The sequence below is a fragment of the Macrotis lagotis genome, chromosome X, assembly GCF_037893015.1.
Source record: "Macrotis lagotis isolate mMagLag1 chromosome X, bilby.v1.9.chrom.fasta, whole genome shotgun sequence".
Classification (NCBI taxonomy): Eukaryota; Metazoa; Chordata; class Mammalia; order Peramelemorphia; family Peramelidae; genus Macrotis; species Macrotis lagotis.
In genome coordinates this window covers 577,811,965-577,824,671 of record NC_133666.1, presented here as the reverse complement: position 1 = coordinate 577,824,671, position 12,707 = coordinate 577,811,965, and the positions used below count along the sequence as shown (strand labels likewise).

At 39.2% G+C, this 12,707-nt stretch overlaps 1 protein-coding gene across 1 annotated transcript; it reads right to left on the bottom strand.

Annotated features, from left to right (window-relative positions):
• Nucleotides 1-470: 470 nt before the first annotated feature.
• Nucleotides 471-9,599, bottom strand: UTP23 (UTP23 small subunit processome component). Its single transcript, XM_074201331.1, has 3 exons — nt 9,226-9,599; nt 6,647-6,821; nt 471-5,163 (listed from the first exon to the last, which is right to left on the bottom strand). Exons 1-3 carry the CDS (start codon nt 9,411-9,413, stop codon nt 4,765-4,767), a joined length of 762 nt encoding a protein of 253 aa, XP_074057432.1. The 5' UTR covers nt 9,414-9,599; the 3' UTR covers nt 471-4,764.
• Nucleotides 9,600-12,707: the final 3,108 nt, after the last annotated feature.

Below are 12,707 nucleotides of genomic sequence, written 5' to 3'. Positions count from 1 at the left end.
GTTTGGATGAATTAAAAATGGTAATAAATCACTTTACTGTTGGACCTTCCACTGGGGCCTCCTCTCTTTCTCCTTCCTATATAAGTGGGTACTACAGGCCTTTGGTGCCATACAGAAATGGAACCTGGAATATAGAGGAGGTTGACAACTATTATAAAAACTTTGCCTTCCCAATCTAGTACCATTTAATACCTGTTACTGTCAAAGAATAATCAATCTGAAAGGAAATTTAAATCTTTTGAGGTTGTCAAGGCTTTTGATTCTATATTTAAGTCCCAGATAAAATCCAGACCATCACAATTCGAGAGCGGCAGAACATGAAAAGGCACTGATAACTTTGAGATGATTTGGATATAATAAACTAACCTCAAGATGGCACAGATAGGAATGGATGTATTCCCCCCCTCCCAAAAGCTATTAAAAGTGAGACAAACTCCTGCCCTTCCCCCACCCCCCTAATTTAGCACTCTTCCATTATGCCTACTCTCCCAGTTTTAATTCAGAGAGTAGTGAGACTCTGCTGCTCCTTCTTCCTATCTTTCTCCCCAAGCTGACTGCCTTCTTTGATGGCCCCATTCCCCTATCCTGCCCTCAACCTCTGGACCCCTTTGTGCTCTTTTTGCCTAACTGAAGAGTGACCACCACCCTGTTTCTTGTTGCCAATTGCAGATATCCAAAGAATTAGGTGCATCTGCAGCCACTAGTCAGGAAAGCCCCAGGTTATATGGAGCACCTGAAAAGTTCTTTGAGGTAGAGATGAGATGGGAATAAATGTCATAAATGAGATATAACTTCTACAGAGGCCCAAAGGACAGGGATAGGATACCAGGTACAGAACCACTAATGAGCTAGTTTGATTGAAATGGTGAGTAAATAGTGGTGAGTAATTAACAGTAAGGCTGAAAGTAGAGGTAGGAGTCACATGGTAAAGGCATTAAATGACAAAAATGAACATTTTATGTTTTATCCTAAAGTCAAAAAATAGAAAACTATTGAAGATTTTTAAATGACCTGGATGACATAGCTAGATTTGTGTTTTTGGATTATCAATTTGGCAGCTGTGGGAAGATATACTATTAGAAAACAAAGAGACTGGGGAAAAGAATATCAATTAGGAGGCTATCATAATAGTCCAGGCAAGAGATAATATTGGTAGGTTCTGTTTATAATAGAAATCATTCCCTGAACATCTGCTGACAGCATTAAGTGGATGAGCTAATCAAGGACCACTATAATTTGTGATTACAATTCACTTGTAAGAAAAAAAGATAAATATATCTTTTAAATTCTTCCTACAAAGATATTTCCCTGCCAGTCTATCAAAACTTTTTCATTAAGCTTGTGCTTGTATTGGAAGATTAAAAGACTTAACATTTGATTATCTGTTGGAATCTGAGTAGATTTCTAAACTTGTCTCTGAGGCCAGAAGTAACACTTATGAACACTATGGACTTGTCAGGTGATTTGCTGAATTTGGGACGTTTAAGTAGGTAAGGAGTATATCGAATAAAATAAATATCACTTCTATAGATGAGTACAATTGTCTACAAAAAGAATGACACAGATTAATCACTATTGTGGCATGATATGATTAGACCAGATCAAGTGTTGAAAGAGCCAAAGGCATTCCCTAGCTTCAACTGCCCTCCTAAAAAAAAAGACAAAAATCCGACAATAAAACAACTTAGAAACTAGAAATTCAACAGAGAATAAAACATGTAACAGTTATACCTATTGTTCCTTCTACCCATGAAGTAATATGCTCATCATAGTCAGTGTAAGATAGCATTCCAAGCTTCAAAAACTTGGTTTTAGTTGCCTAGGGAAATTATACTTTCGGTTTTAAAACATTTTTTATATATTGGGATTACTATTGCCCGTGTATGGAGCATTAATCAAAACTACATCTTAGGGGCGGCTAGGTAGCACAAGTGGATAGAATACCGGCCTTGGAGTCAGGAGTACTTGGGTTCAAATCTGACCTCAGACACTTAATAATTACCTAGCCATGTGGCCTTGGGCAAGCCACTTAACCCTATTGCCTTGAAAAATCTAAAACAAACAAAACCCTACATCCTATGTAGTTGGTCCAAGAGAGCAGGGGTGGGATGTTAGTTAACAAAGGACACTAAGTTCATCACACCATGATAGAAATGATTTAGAGAGCTTTGCTAAATATTAAGGGCATGATGCATAGGAGAGGGAAAAGAGAAGACACATGAGAATCCTCACCTTCACAAGTGGTCAGGAAAAATGGTCAAAGGGATTCCTGTAAGTTATTGAAAATTAGCAGTTTTAGATTTGTGAACTGGTATGTATACTTGTTACTTATTAGCAAAGGCTTATGAATAACAAAGTATAGCCAACTAGAAACTAAAAGCAAATATGATCCCATGGGTTATGCTTCTATTCAGTCAACCATGTAGAAGATTGCTTTGGCAAAGATGTTGTGAAAGGGAGGTAAAATAAACCCCATTCAGGGCTCTCTCTCAGGCAAGATAGTGAGGTCTGCATGAACTGAAACAATAGCCATGGCAATCATGGAGTTTTAAAGTTGGAAAGATTATCTAGTTCACCCTTCTACCCAATATTATGGATCTCATCTACAACATCCCCAATAAGGGAAGACTTCCAACGATGGAGAATTCATTACTTCTAGATTCAACTAATCATTAGAAAGTTCTTCCACATATTGAGCTGAAACTTGTCTCCTTTTCATTTCTACACAATAGTCCCATTTCTTTTCCCTCTTTGAAGCTACATAAATCTAATCCTTCTTAAGGCAACAAGGTGGATAAAGCACTGCGCCTAGAGTCAGGAAGTCTTGCATTTGAATTCAGTCACCAAAAATCACCAGTTGTGTAATCCTCAGCAAGTCACTTAACCTCTAATTCAGTTTCCTCAACTGTAAAGTAGGGGTGAAGTAAAATAGGATTAGGAGATTCAAATGAGATGTTTGTAAAATGTTCAACACAGAATAAATACATTTTTTTCTTCCCTTTCCTATCTTTCAAACATCTGCAGAGAGCTACTGATAATTAATAGCTAATTTTGTAATGTTTTGTTCTTCATTCTCAAAGATCATGACATCAGGGAGGTGATGCCATGACAAGAACATGAATAGGATTTGAGTGAGGGGGTGCTGTGCTAAGTCACCAGTCTCATTTTCTCTTCCAGAGATATATGGGTCCTGTGGCCAGAAATGGATCAGAACAGCCCTGGGATGAGAGACAATCAGGGTTAAATGACTTGCCCAAAGTCACACAAACTAGTTAAGTGTCCATATCTGAGGCCACATTTGAACTCAGATCCACCTGACTCCAGGGCTCGTGGTCTTCTCTACCACCTAGCTGCCCCAACATAGCATGTTAAGGTTTACAGAGCACTTTTTACATTTCATCTCATTTAATCCTCACAACTCTAGGAGATTGATGCTATTATTATGTTCCTTTTAAAGATGAAGAAACTGATACAGAGGGAGTTTAAATGATTTGCCAAGAGTGCCCTAGTTATTGCCAGTGGCAGGATTACCTGACTCCAAGCTTATTGCTGTGATCATTTTGGCACCTTTCTTCCTCGTGGGTCTTTACACAGTAAGCATAATCATTCACCTTAGGTCAGCACTTCAAAATTTTCATAGCATTCATCTCATATATCTAATAGCCATGATGAATGTGGATGCCACCCCCCTTTTTCTGTGCTCAGCTTGTGTAGAGTGGGAAGCTTTCAGACCTTTGATGAGCAAGGAAATTCTCAGCCTCTAATTTTTCCCTTCATTGAGCATCTGAGTAGTTGAGGAAGTTACTGGGCAAGCTACAGGCAAGTGCTGAGACAAGTGAAATTGGCTATGACAGGGAGATGACAACCTGAGCCATGGGAAGAAAAGTTGGCTGCACACTGACTTTTCTTTCTGAACACAAGTTTCAGCTCAATATGTGAAAGAACAAAAGAAAACAAAGCAAAACATGCCTCCACTACAGCAATCACGAATTTGAAGAAGCCCAAAACATCTGCTGGGCAATGATGCTCTACTTATTTTGGAACATGTTCTGAAACTGCTTTTATTGCCATACCATTTTACTTGTCTATTTAAATATTTCAGTGCTATTCCTTGACTGGGGCTGCTATCACAACAAACAACTGAATATGCAGGTTTCCAGTTTTTTCCAGGAGACAGAACAAGTCAAATTACTATTGAAGTCCCCAAAACTCAAACTTATCATATTGAACAATTTTACAACTTTTATGCACACCTAAAATCCTTTCATTTTTTTTATGTAGTGACAAGTCAAAGTGAAAAAAGGCTCTCATATACTTACCCTTTAAGGACTGGCAATTGCTTAAATTTTCAGATTGTTTTCTCAAATTTGTTGTTAGATAATATCTAAAGGTACATGAGGTCTATGAATGTTTTAATATTTTAACAACTAGATTTTAATATGGTTTCTTTTGTAGTCCTATATATTTTATTTCATGCACTTCAGATCATTATTCTGAGGGTTTTATAGGCTTTACCAGATAGCTAAAAGGGTTCATGAAACAGAAACAAGTTATTAACCCCTGATCTAAAAGGATTGATTTGTATCTGACTCAAAACACTAGATGAACAACAGTACAATTAAATAAAAAGTGGATTTATACCAGGCAAATTTATGAAGCTGTCTTTAAATTTTCATCACAATGATACAACTCATTTAATTTGCTTGAGAAATGAAGGGCATAGTCAGTCTCTAAAAATTTCCCAGTTCAGTTAATCCAAAGAGTTCATTTGACTTCTTCACTTTGCTTCACTGATGATGGCACAAAAAGTGCTTTTGTTCTATTTCTGTTACGAATTCTTTTCCTTTTTTTCTTTTCAGGGGCAGAAGACTGAGTTGAATCTTGCACCTTTTTCTTTTTTTTCAGACAGCTAAGAGGATTGGGACCACTCACACCTTTTCGTTTCCTCTTCTTTTTCTGTTCAGGTGTTTTCACTAGGCCTTGTTCTTCTTTGAGTTTCTTGATGCTCTGTTTCTGGTGAACAGAGACAAGATGCCCTGATTCTGTTGCTTTGACAAAGGCAACTGTTTTGGTAGAAGGTTTGTCCAAAACCACAGTGTTCTGAATGATAAACAAGAGAGGAACTCCAGGATTTTTCTTTACTTGAAGAGATAAATTCTGGTCCTAGGGAAAACAAACATTACTCAAGAATTATTCAGGAGCACATTACTATACTGAAAGAGAACTCTTTCTTAATATCTTTAAAACTGAAAGTCTTAGCTTCATATCTCAAATTACTATGTGCCAGTAAAGAAGGAACTTATCAAACATCTAAATCAAAGATGAGGATAACGGAATTCGTGGGAAAAGTAGATGGAACTAAATGATGGACAGAAAATGAACAGTGTGTTGCAGTCAGATGAATTACTAAAGCTATTTAAAAACAACAAAGTTTAACAAAAGCAAGCATAAAACAGTCTAAAAAAATTTTAAGTAAAATCTTATGAGGAATTCATCAAAACATGAAAAGATGAATGCAGAATGTAGCTGAAATTTAATTAATTTCAATAATCTTGGTCCCAAAGAATATATTTCCCTCCTCTCAGTACAGAGATTGGGGAAAAAACTGGGTCACATAGCCAGGGCTCTAGCTCAAGGGCTGCTTTGGCTGAAGGGACCTCAGGCACTGAAGCTGCCCCAGCTGAAGGGACTGAGACCAGGAAGGGGCAGGGCGGCCATGTAGAGCCCTTCATCTCCCAGGGGAGGGGGAGGTCTTTCTGCCTATATAAGACTATACAAAAGCACTTGATGTTAGATAGGATGATTTTTGTCAGCTGGTGTGATCTGAGTGGTGTGGCTTCAACCCCCTAGGATGTTCTAAAGCTAATCAAACCAGAGTCTGAGTATTACTTCCACACCTCCTCCCACTCAAATCTCTTGTTAGATAATACAGTTAAGTTAGTTCTTGCATCCTTCTCATTCCTTACTTAGAAAAATCCTTCATTTTGTCAATGTAAGCTATATTACTCTCTTGCCCTGGAAATGACAGAGCAGTCTTCTCTTTGTTCCTTGCTCACTTTTTGTTTAAAATTGCATGTAGTTTAGATCTGAGAACTCTTGGATTGGAGTTCAAGAGCCTAAATGATGCTACATCCAATCCTTGTTTGTAGTGCTTTCAGCTGAGACCAGTGGGAGCTGCACACTGAGACTGTTCCCTGTTGATATATATTCTCCTGTTCCCTTTCGGAGTAGTAATAAAGTTGTCTTAACTTCTATACCTATGTAGAAGGAGCAAGGCATTACAGTAGGTAGGAGTGCTGCCTCTGGAATCAGGAAAACTTGTTTTCCTAAATTCAAATCTGGCCTCAGTCACTTAATCCTGTTTGCCTCAGTTTCCTCCTCTAGAAATAGAAAACCACTCTAGTTGATTTTTGCCAAAAAAAAACCCCAACTGGGTTCATAAAGGGTGGGGCATGAATGAAAATACAACGGAAAAACAAATTACTGTGTAATTCTCCTACTTTTCAGCCAAACACCCTGGCACTATAGCTAGGTCTCGTTTGTTTTATTTAAGGGATGGTTCAATGGAAAGGGGGGGATATTTGGAAGATATTGCAACATAAAAAAACAAAGCAAAGCATCAGTAATTTTTCATGAGCAATATTACCTGTGTTGCAACAAAAAAATGGTGAGGATTTCCATCTTCAATCATTGATAACAGACATTCAGCACCACTGATTGCATCTTTGAAATGGGAACAACTTCGAACTTGACATCTTTGTGCAATTAATTTTGCACCATATAATTCCTTCCCCAATGATTCTAATTCCTTTAACACACATCTGAAAAAAAAAACTGAGTTTTAAATATTGATAAGCATTTTATGAGAAAGATATTTTTAGCAAATACAGTAAAAACAGGCCATATCTAGAATATTTTTTCTTTCAAATAAAAGGTATTAAAATTATATCATTAATTATAAATGCTGAAAAGACACCAGGAAAAAAGAGAAACGAGAAAATAGCCTTGGATTTGGCAAACAGGTAACTGGTAATTGGGGCATAAAGAGTTTTAAATTAATAAGATGGGAAGTTAGAATGTATGGGAGAAAAAATATCAAAGATGAACATGAATTACAAATTAGGTAAAATAAAATGTTTATAAATTTCATATATAATGTATATGTTAGATACACATAAATGATATTATATGATATACTAGCATATTCTATGAGAGCATTAGACAGGTACAAATAGGCTTTCAAAAGCTATATTCAAAAATAGACCACACCTTTACACTTTCATAAATAAGTCAAAAACATGGGGGGAATATAAGATCCCATTACACTTATTTTTGATTACAAAACCCTGCCTTTATAGGCTCTTTTTCAAGGTGTCCCTGATCTTTACATGATGAAGACTGACCTTTAGATGAATTGACTTTATTCAATGATTCTGATAAGGCAATAATGCAAAAGGGAGATTTTCATTATTGTTATACTGGGTTGGCAGAAAATCTCATGCAGAGTCCAAATCAAGTAGGGACTCCCTGGATAGTAGGGTCTTCCAGATGCTCCAATTTGGGAATAACATTGTGCTTTTGCTCTAACATAAATGTATGTATATTGTATCTGTTTCCAATAACAAGTTCAAATGAAAAATAAGTTGAGCCCAGAACTAAGTAGAAAGAGGAAAACATGCTGAATTGCCTTTGGGGAAACTGCAAAGCTCCTTTTAATTCCTCAAACTTCCCTGAGAAATAAAGACTCTCCTTCTAAACAACAATATTATACTAATCACCAATGCTATGAGTAATATTACAGAATTTGAAGATTTATAAATGGTTATCACACAAAAGGATAATAGAAAGGCAAATGGATTGGCAACATATACTGAATAACTTTAAGTCACTAAATCTCATTGGGCTTATTTTTCTTTCTAAAATGGTAGAAAACATCCTCTCTGGAATGTAATCTGTTCCATTTTAACTCTAAAGATAAGACAGTCTGCCCTCAAACACAGACATAATTAACAATAAAACTCAAATTACATGATGACTATACTTGAGAAAAGGGAAATAAAGTCCTTTGTGAGGTACAAGGAGAAAAAACATTATCAGCAAGGAATCTATGGGGAAGGCCTTGTGGAGAAGAGTCAGTTGAAATGGGATTTAAAGGGTAGGAAGAACAACAAGCTAATTAAGGGAAGACATTCCAGGAATCAAGATTAATGAAGGCAGAAATCTTCACTATATTTCCAATAGTCTAGCACAGTTCTCAGAAAGTATCTGATGAATGTACAAAATGATTGTATGAAAAAAAGGAGCTATCCCTACTCCAAAACTGCTTAATTTTCTATGCTATATTACAGAATAGTCAACAAGAGCTAAGATGTCATTTCTTGAGATGCTTATTCCTCAGAGTGCCACCTGTATGCCCTAGTGGCAAAAATAAACTCTTAAGACTATCTCACTTTTGTTTGTATCCTTCACACCTACCACCATGGCTGACACTGACACTGGGTAGCTATTGAGTGACACATGCTTGGCCTTTGCCTCTCTGCACTCAAGTAAACCCATCCTAAGAAATAAAGGCGTTTTTTTAATGGTAATTAAGTGGAGGTTCAAGGAAGGCTAGCTAGAGTTGGAGTCTACAGGATCTGAGTTCAAGTCCTGCCTCACTTAGTAGAAGAGTGATGCTGGCTATGTCCCTTAACCTCCCTCCTCCAGGTATGAGCAACTGTAAAGTGCCAGCGGTTAACAAGGCTGGCCCACGGGGTGTCTTTGGGTCACTTCGGCCTCTCAGCCTCAGTTTCCCAATCAGTAATAGGAGAACAGCACCTACTCTCAAGGGGTGGCACTGAGGATCGGGTGAGATTAAAAAAGGAAAAGGCTCCTCTGGAATCCAGTGTGAACTCTGGGCCACCATACAGTAACGGGGGAGACTAGTGGGGGCAGGGACCGCCCCCGGGAGAGGAGCCTTTGGGCCGGGGGAGGCGGCGCCCTGCTCCAGTTCCGGGGCATCCTCATACCCCTTCGGCAGCTGGCAGTCTCCGATCTGTATGGGTTTTAATGATACCCTCAATCCTTCCCTCCCGCTCTGGGGGAACCCGTTATCCCCATTCCAGAGACGCGCGAACTGAGGCTGGGTGACGTAAGGTGACTCGCGCAGCCTCAGAGAGGCGGAGGCCCGCCCCTTCCGGTCCTGGGCCCGCCCCTTCCTCCCGAGCCCGCGGCGCCCGGGCCGACCTCGTGGTGCACAGCTGCGTCTCCCCCATGAGGTAGCGCGGCAGCTGCTCGCGGAGCTGGATGCGGCCCCGCAGCGCCGCCTGACAGAAGGTGCCGTCCAGCAGCAGCTGGTAGGGTTCCCGGACGCCGAAGTTGTTGCGGAAGAAGCCGAGGTACTTCTTGGCGTGCTTCTGCCTCGTGATCTTCATGGCTGCTCGGCCGCGCGCTCACGAGAGAGACAGAGACAGACAGGCCACCGCCGGAACCGGCTTCAGCAGGAAGCGAAGCTCGGCGCTCACGTTTCCAACCGGGCGGAAGCGCCGCCAGAAAACTTGCCCAACCCCAAACTTCGAGTGTGCTTCTGCGACTGCTCCCCGGCCGAAAGGGCGGGGCGGAACTTGAATCTGGAAGCGCCGATTGCGCAGGCGCCGTCTTTGTACTTCCGGTTCCTTCCGCGGGGGCGGGGCGTCCCCGGCCTCTGCTTCGGCTCTCTGTTCCTGGCAGAATTATACAATTAACCCTAAACTGTTCCGTAGGGTTGGAGTCCTTCCACCATCCAGTAACGTACGGGCGTGTGCAGGCGTAAGTTAGAATCAGCCGGATCATGATCTAGAATTGGAGAGTGAAGAGTCAAGTCAACATTAAAAGCCTGGTGACCGGCCCCTGGTGGAACTCAGGGAGTTCCATCATGCAATATGAATGCTAAGAAACGACGCCCTTTAAGGGCAGCGAGGGGTAGTCAGACAGACTTGGGTTCAAATCCAGTCAGCCAGCACTATTGAGGGTTAAGAATACAAAAAAAAAATCCCCACTCCCAAGGAGTTCTCTAATAATGAGAATAATGTGCAAGAAACTATACCTACTTACCTACCTATTTCATCATCTGCCATTTACCTATATATCTAATCTATTTTATCTATAGATTAAGTTGGAGATAATCTCAAATCTAGCCAAAAAAAGTCGAACTGGGGTGGATTTTTAGCTGGGGTTTACAGAAAGTTAGGAGGGGAGATTAGGAAGGAGAGAATTTCGGGCATGGGGGACACCCAGTGAAAATAAGCTGAGTCTAGACATGGAATAGCAAGGAGGGACCTTGTCATTGGTGGAGGGGAGGGAAGACCGTGGAGTGGAAGAAGACTGGAAGTGTAGGATGGATTATTTTATACATGCTCACACCTATTCTTTAGATAATCAGTTTTCAGGATGCGGCTAGGTGGCACATTGGATAGAGCACCAGCCCTGGAGTCAGGAGTACCTGAGTTCAAATCTGGCCTCAAACACTTAATAATTACCTAGCTGTGTGGCCTTGGGCAAGCCATTTAACCCCATTGCCTAAAAACCAAAAAAAGAAAATCAGTTTTCCAGGTGAGTGGAGTATGGAATGAAGTGTGAAATTTGAGAAAGGGCTTCAATTAGAAGACTATTATAATAGTCTAAGGAGGGTCTGCCCTAGGGTTGCAGCTGTGTGAGAAAGATATGGATAGGAGAACTGTCAAGACATAAATAAAAAAGGGGGTGGCTAGGTGGTATAAAAAAAATTTGGCAAATGATTAACTATATGGTGTGTGAGATTGAGGAGTCAAGGATGACATCTAAATTATTAATCTAGATTGTAGGGATGCTGGTAAGAAGTTAGGAAGAGTGGAGGTGTGGGGAAGGATGAATTAAGTTTTGGACATATTGAATTTAAGATCACAAGACATCCATTTTGAGATGTCCAATGTGTGCCTGTGTGTGTGTATATACACACATACACATATACCTATACATTTGCAAACATAAATCATGAGATTTAGAACAGGAGGGAATCATAAGATCAGAGATCTAACTTAAAAGAGAGTTTAGAAGTCCTTTAACAAAAAAACCTCTCAGTTTACAGATTAAAAGTAACAAAGGCATAGAGATAAGAGATTTGCTCAAGGTAATAGGTAAACAGTAAGTGACAAAATTAGGATAGGAACCCCCAATTCAGGATTTAAACTCAGGTCAGATGATTTTCCAAATATAAGGCTCTTCCTACTTTAAAATTGATAATATTTATTAAGCTCTTAACACAATGTCTGGTATATAATAGTTGCTATTTAAATGCTTATTCCCTTTCCTCCAATCCCCTTCACCAGGTTGCTTCCATCATGCAATATGAATAGAATAGAATGTCAACTTATTTAATATTTTGGTTTTTGTCTTTGCATCTCGCACACTTAAAATATTCCTAGCACATAGGAGGCACCTAATAATGCTTAATGGATTGGATTAAATTAAATATCTTGGATTAAAATGCCTTAAATAAATATTACAGGAATTAAATATTTTTCCATTTTTCTATTTCTACTATACATAATATTTGGTTTTAATAATGAAAGCTGAATTTTGGGGGGGTTATTTTGTATTCATTATCTCATTTGTTCCATATAACAAGTTTACAAGGTAGATGCTATTGTCTCCAGTTTACAGATGAAAAACTTGATACTGAAAGAATTTACATAAGTATCTGAGGTAGGATTCAAACCATGCCTTTATAATTCTTTTATTTTGTCTGTTTGGTTTTTTTTAAGGTTTTTGCAAGGCAATGGGGTTAAGTGGCTTGCCCAAGGCCACATAGCTAGGTAATTATTAAGTGTCTGAGGCCAGGTTTGAACTCTGGTACTCCTGACTCCAGGATCTAGGGCACACCTAGCTGCCCTATGCCTTTATAATTCTAACTCTTATACCCTATCTATTATGTAACAGACACTAAAAACAGGCAGTTGTGCTATAATGGAAAAAGCTTTAGAGTGACAAGCAAAGGTTCTCTTTTTGAGTATGAACTGATGGATATTGTTTGTGTGTTTGTGTGTGTGTATTTTGAGGGTGAGGGAAGTAGGACTAGGATCTTGAGCAGGTTTTCTTTCTGAATCTCAATTTCCTCATTTGTAAATGATGCAGTTAGATTACTCAATAATAGCAATCATCCTTAAAAGGGAATCATGGGGCTCTTCCAAACTTAAGAATTTTGTGTGTATTCATATACATATGTACATGTATGCAGGAACCTGAAAAATATGAAGTATATTTTCATAAATGTGCATATATATGCATAGACATACATTCATATATATTTTATATACACATTCAAGTATGACTACATATTCATATACATAAATTTACATACACACACACAGATCTATACAGAGAGGGAATTCGTACAGGGCAAGTACTCACAGCAGGGTCAGAAAAAAACAATGAAAGGATACTCTCCAGGTTTGTCTCTAAGAACTTTGGAATTGTGCAGCATGGGAGACACTGACACAGGACCACATAGCATGGCATGCCCTCATCAGAGAGGATGCTACTGTTCTATGAGCAAGGCAGGATAGACAAACATACAGACTCCCTCTCAGTCTCTGTCTGTCCATCTGTCTGTCTCTCATACATTTTTCTAGACCCTATATTTTATCAGTACACAGAGCATGGCCTTGTGGAAATTCTCCCTAGTCAGATTAAGCCTACAGTTTAAGTATCTT